This window comes from Aquarana catesbeiana, linkage group LG01 (genome assembly GCF_042186555.1).
Source record: "Aquarana catesbeiana isolate 2022-GZ linkage group LG01, ASM4218655v1, whole genome shotgun sequence".
In the NCBI taxonomy this organism is placed as follows: Eukaryota; Metazoa; Chordata; class Amphibia; order Anura; family Ranidae; genus Aquarana; species Aquarana catesbeiana.
The window spans coordinates 262,483,180-262,498,469 of NC_133324.1; the positions used below are offsets into that span (position 1 = coordinate 262,483,180).

The window sequence follows — 15,290 nt, forward strand, 5'->3', positions numbered from 1 at the left end:
TTTCCTATGCAATATCATATTTTGATTTGTCCACAAAGGTGGGTTTGTATATCCCACAGTTTTTGATAAAGTGTTTTTTTGTAATATAGTACAGTGGTAGTTAACACAACAAACAGTATATCACTGTTTCACAGCTGTGTATATGTAGATCAGAGTCGTTATTGACAATTGTCTATAGAAGTATAGAAACAGGGGTCATCTAGATTTCAGCTGTAGTGCTACCCCAAAAGGAGCCGCTGAATTGTTTTGTGATTTCTCTGTATACTTGAAGGTGACACACCTCACTCACCCAGCATTGTATACTTAAAGATGACACACATCACTCACCCAGCATTTACTGACGCACGGTGAGGTATTTCAGGTAATTTATTATGCCCAGCATAGCCTAAAGCCTAGTACAGCCCCACTCGTTTTTTTCCATTCAACCCAGCGAGCTGAACGGAAAAAAGAACTGACAGTTCAAGTCGGAGCCGATGTGCTAACAATCCGATGTTAGTACAGTGATCTCCCCTGTCATTCTTTTGTGTTCTGAAAAGAGGACGCCCTCCCCCCAGCCAGAAGACAACCCTTTTTCTGTCTTGAGCCTTCTGTCTGGTCGGCTGCCATACACACGGGCCAGATGTTGGCTGAAATTCGGCCCGTGTGTACTAGGCTTAAGAGAAGAAAGGATTATCAAGTGTTATACAAACAATCAATAAGACAATGCCGTTACTCAGAGAGATATGGTAAATCATCCACAGTTTTTCTGAATGACATTAAATAACTGTTTAAAAACCGCCCCATAGCACATTTACTGCTACAGGGCAGACCTCCTGTGCAGAATCACGTATATATACATGATTCTGCAATTCTGCCTAGGGGGCACGCAAGTGCGCCACCAGTGGCCCACTTCAGCTGTGATTACTCACAGCAGAAGCCAATCTGCAGGTGCCAGGTGCTGGATGTCCGTCGGCACCCGCCAATCGTCAGGCAGAGACACAGAACAGAGATCTGCCTATGTAAACAAGGCAGATCTCCGTTCTGATGGGGGAAGGGATGAATTTTGTGTCCCTGCAAAGAAGGGCATAAAATACATCACTTCCCTGAGTAAAAGCAGCACACATAGTATGGTAAAACACTGGCTAGGCATACAGGTAACCCTTTGGTCACCCTAGATGTTTGCCAGCCTTTTTCATTAGTACAGTGCATATTTTTAGCACTGATCACTGTATTAGTGTCACTGGCTCCCACAAAGTGTCAAAAGTGTCAGTTAGTGTCTGACTGTCCGCTGCAATATTACTGTCCTGCTATTAGTTGCTGATCGCCGACATTACTAGTATAAAAAAAAAAATTCCGGTTTATATAATAGTTTGTAGACGCTAAAACTTTTGCTCAAACCAATTAATATATGCTTATTGGCATTTTTGTTACCAAAAATATGTAGCAGAATGAATATTGGCCTAAACTTATGAAGAAATTAGATTTTTTATTGGATATGTTTTATAGCAGAAAGTAAAAAATATTTTTTTGTTTCAAAATTGTCAGTCTCTTTTTGTTTATAGTGCAAAAATAAAAATGCAGTGGTGATTACATTCCACCAAAAGAAAGCTCTATTTGTGGGGAAAAAATGATACAAACTTTATTTGGGTACAGCGTTGCATGACTGCGCAATTGTCAATTAAAGTAACGCAGTGCCTTATCACAAAAAGTGGTCTGGTCGTGAAGGGGGGGTAAATCTTCTGGAGGTCAAGTGGTTAATAGAACTTTGCCTAGTAACAGTGTATAAAGACAGTCCTAGCTTGCTATAACAATCCCATTTTTGTAATTAAAACATTAAAACGTAGTCAAAATATAAGCCAGGGATCATAAGCCAAGGCGGGTAGTTAGACAAGCCAGTAATCAGGAAACCAGAGATCAGCATAGTCTGAGGCAGAAGAACAGGATCAGGAACCCAAAGGGATGTCAGCCGGGCAAAGTCTTTCACAGGAACACAGCAGAGAAACTCCAGATAATCTGACCAGGCAAAGGCAGGACAGGAATGAACAAAGCACTTTAAATAGCCAGAATGGCTGTAGGCTGGACTGACGAGCAAATAATGATAACCAGGTGAGCCACTGAGGAATCAATGAGTGCTGACAATTATCCAACAGCTGAGCAGCCTGAGCAAAGACAAGAGAGTTGCTAAGAGCCCAGGCCTGACAGTACAACAGTTCCCAGCAGACAACAGAACAACTTGCAATGTTAGCTTTTTACCAGACCCAGGGCTTCCGCTTCGCAGTCTCTGGACACGTGCTCTGGTTCAATTCAAGTCCTCAGACAGGGTAAGGAGTTGCCTTGATGTCTTTCTTTCAGTCCTGTTGAGACTTTTCCTTCTGCTCCAACTCATGTTACCCATAAAGAGCTTAATCATGGGGGAGTAAATTTACAAACACACCCAGCCTTTTTTACGTAATTCACAGAGTTGTAAAGAACTAGCTTCTGTGGAAGGATACTTTTTTGTTTTGCAGCTCTAAAGGATGCAGCCTTTAAGTTTTTTGTGAAGCTAAATTGAACTTATTTTTAATGAGTTTTGTTTAATACATGCACAGTATATACAAGTTATATATATTATATACATATTATAAATGTTTATATTTTTACAAGGTGATCATATTGTCTTTTTTGCTCAAGGGAGAATACATTCAGATCAGCAACCTTTCTTCATAGTTGAGGTCCCCCATGCCTTTTACTAATAGACTTGTACTTCTCTACATTCTTTCTAGTTCTACAACATTTTATAAATTTGCACCTACAGCTGAACTTCCTGTCTTGCTGAAAGAATTAAGCCCAAGACCCAAGGAAGAGCAAAAGCATGTATCCTGAAATACTAGGGAGATAAAATGTATTCTACTTGGGCCACAGAGAAGAGGAGAAGCATTAATCCCGGACAAACAGGAGAGAACAAAAGCATTTTACCCTGGCTACAGGGGAGAGCAGAAGCATTAAGCCCTGGCCAGACACAGAGGGGAGCAGAAACGTTCTACCCTGGCCACAGGGGAAAGCAGAAGCATTTAAGTATAACTAAAGGCAAAACCTTTTTTTTTTCTTAGTTTTGGACAGAATGGAGAGGGATTAAAACACGTGTCAGTTCCTGTTGCTATCTGTGCCCATGTTAGAGAGATTCACCCTCTCTTTTTGTCCTGTTTACTATCATCATTGAAAGTGAAAGTAAAAGAAAACCCAATATTTTGGGTTGTCCCCAGAAAAGTAATAGAAGGCAAATCTGCCAATGGGTGGGCTTAGCTTTGGGGTTTTGGTGACCTGGGGGGCCCCCAAGGGATTCCCTTAAATTGCAGGGATTTCCTCTCAATACCTGTTTTGTTTATGGGACAGGAAGCGAAGGTAAATCTCCCCAGTGGGACACAGCTGGTAAAAAAAAAAAAAAACACCTGGCGGGGGTTATATTCTTCCCTTACTCTATCTAAAATAAAAACATTTTTTTTGCCTGTACTTCTACTTTAAGCCCAGGACACAGGGGAAAGTGGAAGCATTCTACCCTTAAAACAGGAGAGAGCAGAAGCATCCTACCCTGAAAACTTAACATTGATACCCGCTGCAGATTGCAACTGCAGTGCGTATTGAATGTCGTGTGGGAAATGTGCATTGGTTTCCCGCACCACGTTCTGGTGTGAATGGGCCCTAAAAACAAGGGAGAGCAGAAAGCATTAATCGCAAGGTAATTTTTGAGAACTACAGCTGTAACATACTGGAGTTATGAAGAAAGAAGACTTTTAACTTAGAAAGAGACCAGGAAAAGTTTATTTTGGTACACTCTGGGGGTTGAATAATTTGGAGTGTGTTATAACAATGCCGAGCATTATTAAAGAAATGATTGTCAGCAGTAAGAAAAATGTGAATATGGAAAAAGGGAACCTTAAATTAAGTCAGCTCATTTTATTGTGTCAGGCATGAATGGAATAATATAAGAACCAAAACGCATCTTTTGTTGAATTTCTTTGACCACACCTCTGGTCATAGAAATAAAAGTAATGGAAAAACAGACAACAAAGAAACTCTAATCCATCACTGTACACTTGCGATTGAAAACATTAACCCTTTACTCTATACTTACAAGAAGATGCGTGTTAACGCCTTCTTTCCCATTTACTGTTCCTTAATTCTTTACTGAGGCCTTTCTATTCATTGCACAGTTAATTAACATTTTGATGTTACTTAAAGGTCTTCTGTGAAAAAATTACTTTGCAAATGTCTCAGCATTTGTGTAAGTGTAATGAATAATATCCGTAATGTCTGTAATATGTATGTAATAGCTTCTTGTTGCCTTTTGCCAGGCAAATGTAACATTCCCTAACATTTGGTCCTAATAGAAAAATATAAAACAGCAAAAATAGTGAAACGCTCATATATAGTACATATGAGCAAATGTCCAAATCCAAATATGTTTACAAAAAAATCCTCAGGGAAAAAAAAGGAAAAAACATGTATTTACCATACATGCGCTTGAAAATGAAAACACCATATGTTAAGCCAAGAATGTATACACAAAACTATATTAAAATACTTTTCTTGATTGTGATGTGATATATAGGTATGAACCTTATTTCTTCATGTATACTGTACATCCCTTAAATGATCCTTGATGCCGCGTACACACGAGCGGACTTTACGGCAGACTTTGTCCAGCGTACTTTTCGACAGACTTTACGATGGACTTTCCGAATGAACAGACTTGCCTACACACAATCAACCAAAGTCCGACGGATTCGTATGTGATGACGTACGACCGGACTAAAACAAGGAAGTTCATAGCCAGTAGCCAATAGCTGCCCTAACGTAGATTTTTGTCCGTCGGACTAGCATACAGACGAGCTGACTTTTCAACCGGACTAGAGACCGTTGGACAGATTTGAAACATGTTTCAAATCTAAGTCCGTCAAACTTTTGAGAAAACAAAGTCCGCTGGAGCCCACGGACGGACTCCGGTACACTGGACCAAGTATGCCGTAAAGTCCGATTGTGTGTATGCGGCATTTTACATTCTTTTGGTGTTTTGTGTTATAGACTTTTTCACCATGCCTTTAAATAAACTCCATAGACAGTGTTCCACCACCAAACATGCTGTTACAGGTGTGCGCTCACCTCAAATGAAGGACCCCATTATTGTACAACAGGAGGTTAAACTTTGCTGGGTTAGGTGGATGACAGAAATTTTTACTGAGGATATCTGTAGTGTAAAAAGTGTTTAAAGGGGTTGTAAACCCTCACGGTTTTTTACCTTAATTGCATTCTATGCATTAAGGTGAAAAACCTTTTGTGCTGCAGCACTCCCCTGTTTCTTACCTGAACCCGATCGTTCCAGCGACGGGGATGAGCACAGCAGCTCCAGCCGATGTCACGGGTCCTCATTGGATAGATTGATAGCAGCGGGAGCCATAAAGTGATTGTAAACAAAGCTTTACAATCGCTTTAAACCCCCCATCAGGATTTCTTTTCACTTCCTGTTCCATAGACACAACAGCAAGCAGGACAAAAATCTAAGGTGTGGTACTTTTGCATTTAGACAGTTGTCACTAAAACAAATGTTTACACTGAAAGATTTTGCCTCTGGTCCTAGTCTGGTGACAAATGAAAATTTTTAATTTTCCCCTACTTTTATCCTTGGTGCCAATGGTTATCAGAATAAATACTCTTTTTTAGGTTAATTTTCCCAAACAGGGACTCATATAGCAATAAAAACACAAGTTCAAAACCTTCTCTACTCTCAAATACGTAAAAAAAACTTGGCTTTAGGTACACTTTAAAAGATAGGTCTAGAAATGGATGAGCAAACCAATCTGCTCAAATGAGAATTAATAGAACTCCCACTGTAGCAGCTATTTTACAGTACTGAAGAGGAATAGCTGGTTGGATAGTAAAGCCCACTCATATTAGCAAGTTTGATTTTGACACAGATCAGCAATGGGCATTAGTTAGAAAATTACAGAATTATTGGATAAACTGTTAAAGCGCTGTGTTTTCAAACTCATCGATATACAGTATTACATTCTGTAAAGGCCAGATAAAAGGGCAGTGGCATGTCACCTGCCAGGCGTACCACAGTTCCAGTGCGTTTGTCAAGTTGCCAACAGAGGAGACTACCAGTTTGCATTTTGTTGTTGTTGCACTTTTCATTCCTTCCACCAGCTGTTGATGGGTGATGCCTTGCACATCACTATTGTGTTCTGCTGGTGAGTGGGGGAGCCTTCTTGCCCACACAGAACACAATGATTACTGCTAGCAGCTATAGCCACCAGCAATAATCACATGTAAAAAATCCAGAAGGATGGTTTTACCCAAGTCGATCAATGGATTGACTTGAGTACAATCAGTCTACCCATAGATGGATCAAATCTCGCTTGGATATATGGTAGAATTCAATCATCTATTACAGGGGCTGATGTGCAGTAAAAGTGTCATGTAGATGTACCTTGTTCTGCTTTTGGGCTACTGCCTCTCTGATAGTCTCTCGGAGAACACTCAGTGGCTAGAAAAACTCTGTGGTAGGTATTGAGGAGAGCCCAGTACAAAAGTTTCATGTCACAAAAAGTCTTTGATACCTTTATTCAATAAATGCTCAAATTTGACCTTTGTGTCATGAATGTTTGTACTGGGTGCTCCTCCTGAAAATTACAATGCAATGGCTTTGCACAGAACAGCCCCAATCCTCCTCTTCTTGGGTCCACCGCAGGTGTTCCTGGCTCCTCCCTCTGCCGATAGCCTCACAGAAAACTGGCACTGGTTAGTTAGTCTAACCATTGCATAAAATGCCAAAAGAGGCACAAGCAGCAGGGAAACCTGTGAGTCTGTCCTATGCCACTTCACAAAGTATAAGGCCAGCCATAGATTGTTTGAATCTCGGTCGGTTCAGTAGGAACTGGCTGAGATTTGAACGTGTATGGGCAGACTGAATGTACAAAGTTGATCGGTCGATCAACTTGGGTACAACCAGCCTGCCAGATTTACTTGCAATTATCGCTGCTATAGCCTGCCTAAGGTCTGCTTAAGCAGTCTGTTTAAACCAATTTTACACTAGCGTTGATAAGATAAGCAGATAGTGTTAAGCCATCCCTACATGGATCGAAATTCTGATCCATGTATGGATCTGTACAACCACCCTGTTTGGGTTTTTTTCAAGCAATTGCTGCCGGCTATGGTTGGCAACACTGATTATTGTGTACTGACGACAGGAAAGTCTATCCACTGTGAGAACACAATATCTCAGGGGAAGTGATTTCCCAATCCACCTCAAATGTGGGGCTGGGGGAATCAGCTCTTTTTTTTGGTTCAACCCATGTATGGCCTGCTTACACCCTACTAAAGAAATTTGAAGATTACGTATGACAAAGTTTGACAATAATGAATTATTCTTGAAACTGGCTATAGAAAAATAAAAATTTTCTGTGGTTTTCTACAGCCAGACATTTTTTTGGTAAGGACCCTTAGAGATCCTCGTCAATCTGCCAATATGTAAACCACATTTCTGAGATGTGTTACGTAAAAGCCAAGTAGAGCGTATAAGATATGTATTTCTTTTGATGGCTGTAACCAATGTATTCATATGGTTTTTTAAGGGCCAACCCATACATACATCTGAACAAGTTCAGTGAATTAAAATCAGATTTTTCTTACTTTGACAGCTAGCAAAAAGCGTTATATTAAGCTTGCTTGTGTTGTTGTCATAAAATCAATGGCAGAAGCATAATCAGAAGTAACTCAAAGATGAACTTTCATGCTCAGTTAAACCAGAGAAACATAGTGTTTTAAACAAAAGCCAATTTGCTCTCTATGGAAAGTCATCTTGTGGCGTCTCTTAATAAGAAACGATTGCAGATCAATGGTTTTAAATGAAAAAGTTCTCCCTAGCCAAAGCTAGACTCCTAGCATTGCTCTTTCCCACATTTAGCACATCCAAAGTTCCTACAAACACGAGTTAAATCATGCTCAAAAAAAGGAAAATATACTGCAGTACTAACACATAGACATATTTAATTTCTGTTCTTCATGAAATATGCATAAAAATTCATTTTGGCACACAGGTTTCCAAGCACCAATAATTTGGTGCTCGTGAAATGGGAGAAACAAGAAAGCTGTTGCTGTAGGACATTTTTGATATCGCTGCGACTGTGTTTTTTTACCTTAATAGCATCATATTTTTTACCATGATAATTCTCATGGGGGCTAACTTTAGGGGTTAATTTCAGGAGTTGGCATAGGGGTTATGCTAAGGTTTAGGGTCACTAAGTGACTATTACTTTTTATGGTGTGATATATTATTTCTGTAGATGTGATAAATGTAAAAGTCATGTAGTAAAACTTTTGTGTCAAACAATTATGCTAAAATACTGGTGCCAAAAACTCCAAAACCAAAAGCAACCATGCTGTTTAAAAATGAATGAACTTACTATATATAAGGCTTTTGTTGTGTACGAATTACAGTATGTTATGATTGAATTATTATCATGTAAAAAAAAGATGATCAATAGGGATGATTTGTTTTACATGCACATCTGTTTTTCACTTGTAAGTGGTCTGATAATGCATGTATATGATGCAAGAAGGACATACATGAAGTGTAAAATTTGTAGAGGAGGTGCTAGGGTTGCTCTTTAATATAGAGCTGCTGTTAGTTTAGTGTAGATCCTTATGTGTAACCAGTGAGTGATGTGGTTACCTTGGAGTCTAAGTAGCATCTGGTCTACACCAGGAACACATATGAGGAAGAATGGGTTGTTCTGCATTATGCTCTCAAATCGTAACCCTCCGGTTTCCCTCAAGGGTGACAATTGCCATACATGACAAAAGTGTTAAATTGAGAACAATATAGTAACATGTAAACTGGCCAGGAAAGCCAACAGACAAAATCATAATTTAGGTACAAGAAAAAGCAAGGATCAACAGATTTACAGAACAAGCATAGCTGTGGATAGGTAGCACACAAGCAAACAGTGGAATCCAAAAGGCTGTCCAATATTATAATCAGACAGATAGCAGTAACAGAAAAACAGAATACCAAAGTGCTACAAAGAAACAGGAGGAATCTTCAATCTCAGGCACTAAGTGCAACACTCAAAATTTCTATCTGAAGCTTTGTTACAAAAAGTAAACTTGAATGTACCTGAGACACATTCTCAATTTAAAGTAGGTGGCACTAATGTGTACCTAGAAAACACATGTCCAACCTGATGAGAAAGGTACAATCAATTATGTGGCAAAACTCTGTAGCAGATTGTTTCCCTTAATCAATGATGGCGAACCTTGGCACCCCAGATGTTTTGGAACTACATTTCCCATGATGCTCCACTACACTGCAGAGTGCATGAGCATCATGGGAATTGTAGTTCCAAAACATCTGAGGTGCCAAGATTCGCCATCACTGCCCTATATTGTTTCCAATGTAGGTTCATATCATGGAGAATATCCAACATATTTATGCATATAAAAACTCACAGTATGTTGTTTTTTTCACAATGTCAAAATAGCTACATAGGAGAAATAGTGGTTTATATTTTGCCCTCAAATTGTACGATATTGGTTGAGTATACTGTGATTGATGAAATATCACCTCAGTCTAGCTCTCTTATGACTCGTGAGTAATCTTGATTGTTACATAATACCAATTTACAAATTGTGAAATGTAAGAGATCAATAATTTCACAACTACTAAAGGCTTGATTCCAAAGTATTGGAAAGTACAATCTCCACCAGTTGGGGAGTGGTCCTTCAAGGTAGAGATTGGTATGTTTGAAGAGATAAGGGTACAGTACTTAGAAGAGCTGACTAATGTACTTTTTCAACATTTGGGCTCACTGAATCTATTTCAAGCCTTCTACAAATTACTGTAGCTCAATATTGTTTATCATAAGCTACCAGTTTTGAGCACTACTGATAGTCATATATACATCTTTTAGGCATAATTGTATTAATAAAGGAGTTGAAGTGTTTGTAAAGGCACAAGATTTTTTACCTTTATGCTATGCATAAAGGTAAAAAAACCTTCTGTATGCAGCAGACCCCCCAGACCCCCCAGCCCCCCCTAATGCTGCCCCCTCTCGACCCAGCTATGTCCACGAGAGCCTTGTCTCTCCGGGAACTCCTGATTGGCTTTTGGCAACAGCGGGAGCCATTGTCAATCATAGCCAGTGAGCCAATCAGGAGACAGAAAGGGTGAGGCCGAGCTGTGGCTCCGTGTGTGAATGAAGCTGCGGGCCGGGAGAGCATCTGCTTGGGTGCCCCCACAGCAAGCTGCTTGCTGTGGGGGCCCCTGGCAGGAGGGAGGAGCCAGGAGCGCCAGTGAGGGACCCAAGAAGAGGAGGAACCTGGCTGCTTTGTGTAAAACAACTGCACTGAGCAAGTAAGTATAACATGTTCTCAGGAAGGATGTACTGGAAATGGAGCGAGTAAAAAGAAGGGCAACAAAGCTAATAAAGGGTCTGGAGGATATTAGTTATGAAAGGTTGCGAGCACTGAACTTATTCTTTCTGGAGAAGAGACGCTTGAGAGGGGATATGATTTCAATTTACAAATACCGTACTGGTGACCCCACAATAGGGATAAAACGTTTTTGCGGAAGGGAGTTTAACAAGACACGTGGCCACTCATTCAAATTAGAAGAAAAGAGGTTTACCCATAAATTACGTAGAGGGTTCTTTACTGTAAGAGCAGCCAAGATGTGGAATTCCCTTCCACAGGCGGTGGTCTCAGCGGGGAGCATCAATAGTTTCACAAAACTATTAGATAAGCACCTGAACGACCAAAACATACAGGGATATACACGGTAATACTGACATATATTCACACACATAGGCTGGACTTGATGGACTTCTGTCTTTTTCAACCTCACCTACTATGTAACTATACTATGTAACTATGTTTGTTATTTAATTAAAAAAAAAAACAAAAAAAAAAAAACAAGAGTTTAATATCACTTTAAAGTATTATTAAAGACAGGTCGCCCTTCCTCTTTCTCCCTGACCATTTTTGCTGCACCCCCTTCTCACTAATGTGTAAGTCACATTGACCTGTATTGTTTTTCTAACTGTCTGTATACCCAGATAAAACTTTTATTGCCAATGTTATAGCAGTTAGCAGTTAATATGCTACTAAGCTTATCCATACTAGTAAGAACATTTTTTGCTTTAAATCATCTAATTGATCGTATTCAGTATATTTAATTTTTTTCTTTTTTCTTTTTTCCTCAATTATTTTTTTATTGTAAAATCTATGTAAATATTTTTTATAGCAAGTCATTTTTATTCTAATTACACTTGGATCAGTCATAAATACAATTCAAAATGATCACTTCTTGTTGTTTTGTAGAAGGAAAATGTGTTACCTATATTTTGTGTGGTGCATTTCTATCTAATTTTACCAGAAAATTATGTCTCATAAGTGCATTGTACTATTGTTGCAAATGATTATGATTATTATCAAAGATGAGAGATAACTGATGTGTAGGTGTGATAGCACTGTAATAAAGCAGCCCATAGATGATTTAATTTTCTTTCCTTTCACCACGTGTTGATGGGTGATGCCTCCCACAAGACTATTGTGTTCTGCTGATGGGTGGGGGAGCCTTCTTGGCCTGCAAAACAAAATGATTACTGCTCAAGGCTATAGCCACCGGCAGTAATCAGATGTAAATAAATGCAGCAGGATGGTTGTACCCAAGTCAATTGGTAGATTGACTTGTGTACAATCAGCCTACCCATGCAGTAGATGGATCAAATCTCACCCGGTCCCAGCTGAACTGGCTGAATTTAAATCCATGTATAACCAGCTTAATAGGGGTGAGGTGTTGATACTATTGGATATATCGTAGAATTCATTCATCCTTTACAGTGTCTGATGCGCAGTAAAGGTGCTCTGTTCTCGGTCTACTGCTTCTCTGATGGTCTTTCAGAGAACACTCAGTGGATGGTAAAACTCTGTGGTGGCTTTTGAGGAACAACCAGTACAAAAGTTTCATGACACAAAAAGCCATTGTTTGATCCTTTTTTGTTCAATAAATACTTCAATTTTACCTTTTGTATCATGAATGTTTGTACCGGGCACTCCTCAATACCTACCTCAAATATGAGAGATGTATTTGGATTGTATCTAATTCTTTAGGTTTTTTATTCTTTATAAAATGAAATTAAAGCTTCCTTTTTTTATAAAATTAAAAACATGTCATACTTGCCTGCTCTGTGCAATGCCCCAATACTCCTCTTCTCAGACCCCCCGCAAATGTTCCTGACTCCTATCCCTGCCAAGTGCCTCATAGAAAACCGCTTTCTATGGGGGGGCACTCATGCCGGTTCACTCCTGAGCCACCCTGTCTGCATCTATTTGCACAGATTGCAGGGCTCCTGCTCCCTTGTCTTAGGATTTGATTGACAGGAGCAGGAGCCAATGGATGCTGCTATCAATCTGCCAACTCAGGAGTGACAAAGCTTTCTCGTGCACAGTGCTGGATCACGATCAGAATCAGGTACAGATAAGGGGGAGGGGGACTGGGGAGTATCCTCTGCAACAGAAGGTAAAAAAAAAAAAACGTAGGCCTTTGAACCACTTTTATAAAAGTGCATTTTCCACCATCATGTGTCTGTTTTTGCCAGTGCAGGACAAAGTGACAAGTTCACTTTAATGTTCCTTCTCCCCAGCTGCACATACTCACTTTTCTTTGCAATGGAAGGGAAGAAAGGAAGCCCTTTGTAAGTTCCATGTTGCTCCATTCTGAGCTTATACAGTACTACACACCCCCCCTGAAGACACTGTCTCCAGTGTGGTCACATTGAATGAGTAACATGGCGCTCCATACCCTGAAGTATAGGTATATTCTTTGCTCTTGGCACCTGGACTTAACAGCAGGAAGATGAAGGAAAAGAGATTATATGCTGCTAGTAATTTAAAGCATCCATATGCAGAGCACCAATTTAATTTAAAATACCGGGTTAAACAAACATAGTTGCAAAATAATTAAAGTTATATTAAAAAATAGAATAAGCGCATAAGGGGCATACAACAGCTGGTAAAAAAAAAGACTACATATATTTAGTCTACTCTAAATTGATACTTTCTGAATGCATGTCTTTAACACAACCACCATGTTCTCCACTTTGTTCATTATTATTTATGGTAAATAGAAAGTTTGATTTAGGAACTACGTGAAAATGAAACAGCTGCAATCATCATGCAAACTTTTCTTTATTTTAGACTCCTCAACTCTATATTGAAGCTGTCAACAATAGTAACCATGTCCATCTCTACTGTGCTTTTCTGGATTTCAGGTTAGTGATTAATTATACATTTAGATGTCATTCAAATAAACGTTTGCTAAGAGGAATATGGAAGCTGTCATGATGACCACCTTTGAAAAAAATGCTGGGTCCCTGGTTGTTATGTCAACTCTCTGGCATCCAAAATTTTAAGTCACATGTCTTTATCTACGTAATTGTATTAGATTAGTGATATAAATCTACCCAGTTTCTATTTGCCTAGGGTTTCATGAATCTTGTTCAAGGAAGATAGGCAAATCCCACTGAAGACTATGAAGGGGGAAAAGAGCACAGGCTGGGGCTTTACTACAAGAATTAAGATGCTGCAGAGAATACAGCAGTGTAAAATTGTCCAGCAGCAGAACAGTTTTAAGTTTTTATGCCTAACTTTTATTTTATCAACATTAAGGGCACTTTCACACTGGGGCGGGGGGGGGGGGGGGGTGTTGGCGCTAAAGCACTGATAGTTTTAGCGACAATTTCATTGTTTTTGCAGGGCTTTTTTCTCGTCCTGCAAGTGCACTCCGGCTTTAACACTAGGGTGGCTTTAGAGGCGTTTTTCAGGCACTTTACAGGCACTATTTTTAGTGCAAAAATGCCTGGAAAAACGCCCCAGTGTGAAAGCATCAGGACAGTGGAAACACTTACGAAATGACAAATTTTGGAGAGTAAACACCCCAAGGTATTTTTTAGGAGGCATGATGAGTCTTTTAACCACTAGACAACCAGTTATACTGCGGCAGGTTGGCTCGCCTGTGCAAATCGCTGTCGGAATACGTCGGCTGCTTTAAGACCACTAGGGGGAGTGCGCAGCGCGACAATGGAGCCAATGCGCGTGCCCGGGGGCTGCGATGTTTGCCAGGCACCCACGATCGCTACTGAGAGACACAGAACAGATGCCTGTCAATGTATACAGACAGATCTCCGTTCTGTCAGGGGTGGGGAGACACATCTGTTGTTCATACTAAGTATCAAATACCACCAAAAGAAAGCTCTATTTCTGGGAACAACTTTGCATGACCACACAATTGTCAGTTAGTGATCAGGGACACTGTAATTAGTGTGGTGGTGATCAGAGACACTGTAACTGGTGCGGCAATGATCAGGGACACTGTAAATGGCATGGCGGTGATTAGGAACACTGTAATTAGTGTGGTGGTGATCAGGGACACTATAAATGGCATGGTGGTGATCAGGGACACTGTAATTAGGTGTGGTGGTGATCAGGGATACTGTAACCGGTGTGGCGGTGATCAGGAACATTTTGACTGATGTGGTGGTGATTAGGGACACTATGAGTGGGATGCGGTGTATAGAGATAGTATACTAGTGACATACTGGTATTTCAGTTTGAAAAAAAATTACAATATTTTTTGTACATACTGTCATCATGGAAGTACAATGTCACCATAGTGACACTACTACTTTGGGAACATGATCAGGTTTTGTTTTTGTTTTTACACTCTGATTGCTTTCACAGCCATGATGGCTATAAAAGCAATAATTTCTGACACTCTCCCGACTGCATTGCTACAGCCATTGAGTACTACTGTGATAGCTGTGATTGGCCACAGCTATCACGTGGTAAAGGGCTACTGTGATTGGCCCTATACTATGTGATCTCTGTGACCAACCACAAAGATAACAGTAGTAAACAATAGCGTCATGAATGACAGCCATTGTTTACTACTGTTCTACATGTGATCTCGGTGATTGGGCACAGTGACCACATCATACCAGGTTCGCTCATAGCGGCCTGGTACAATGATCAGTGATCTCCAGAGAGCGAGCACGAGTGGTCAGTGAGGGAGAACATACAGTTACATCCAACCGCATCGGCACTGCTCCCATCCGGATCTACCTCCGGATAGGAGGTAATTAGTTAAATACTGAGATTTGTAGATTAGTCACTAGATGGAGCTCTCACTGTCAAATGATCTGTCTCTTTCTTAGCAACGGTTGAGAAATATTATGAGCCACATAGGCAGTGCATTGTTTGCAAGTGCAACCCATATG

The 15,290-nt window shown here is 40.1% G+C and overlaps 1 protein-coding gene across 1 annotated transcript in view; it reads left to right on the forward strand.

Annotated features, from left to right (window-relative positions):
- ADGRD1 (adhesion G protein-coupled receptor D1) overlaps positions 1-15,290 on the forward strand; it is a 921,219-nt gene that overhangs the window by 398,007 nt on the left and 507,922 nt on the right. The window contains exon 14 of the mRNA XM_073628314.1: positions 13,213-13,286. Within this exon, the coding sequence (XP_073484415.1) occupies positions 13,213-13,286 (74 nt within the window). The remainder of the gene's footprint in view (positions 1-13,212; positions 13,287-15,290) is intronic.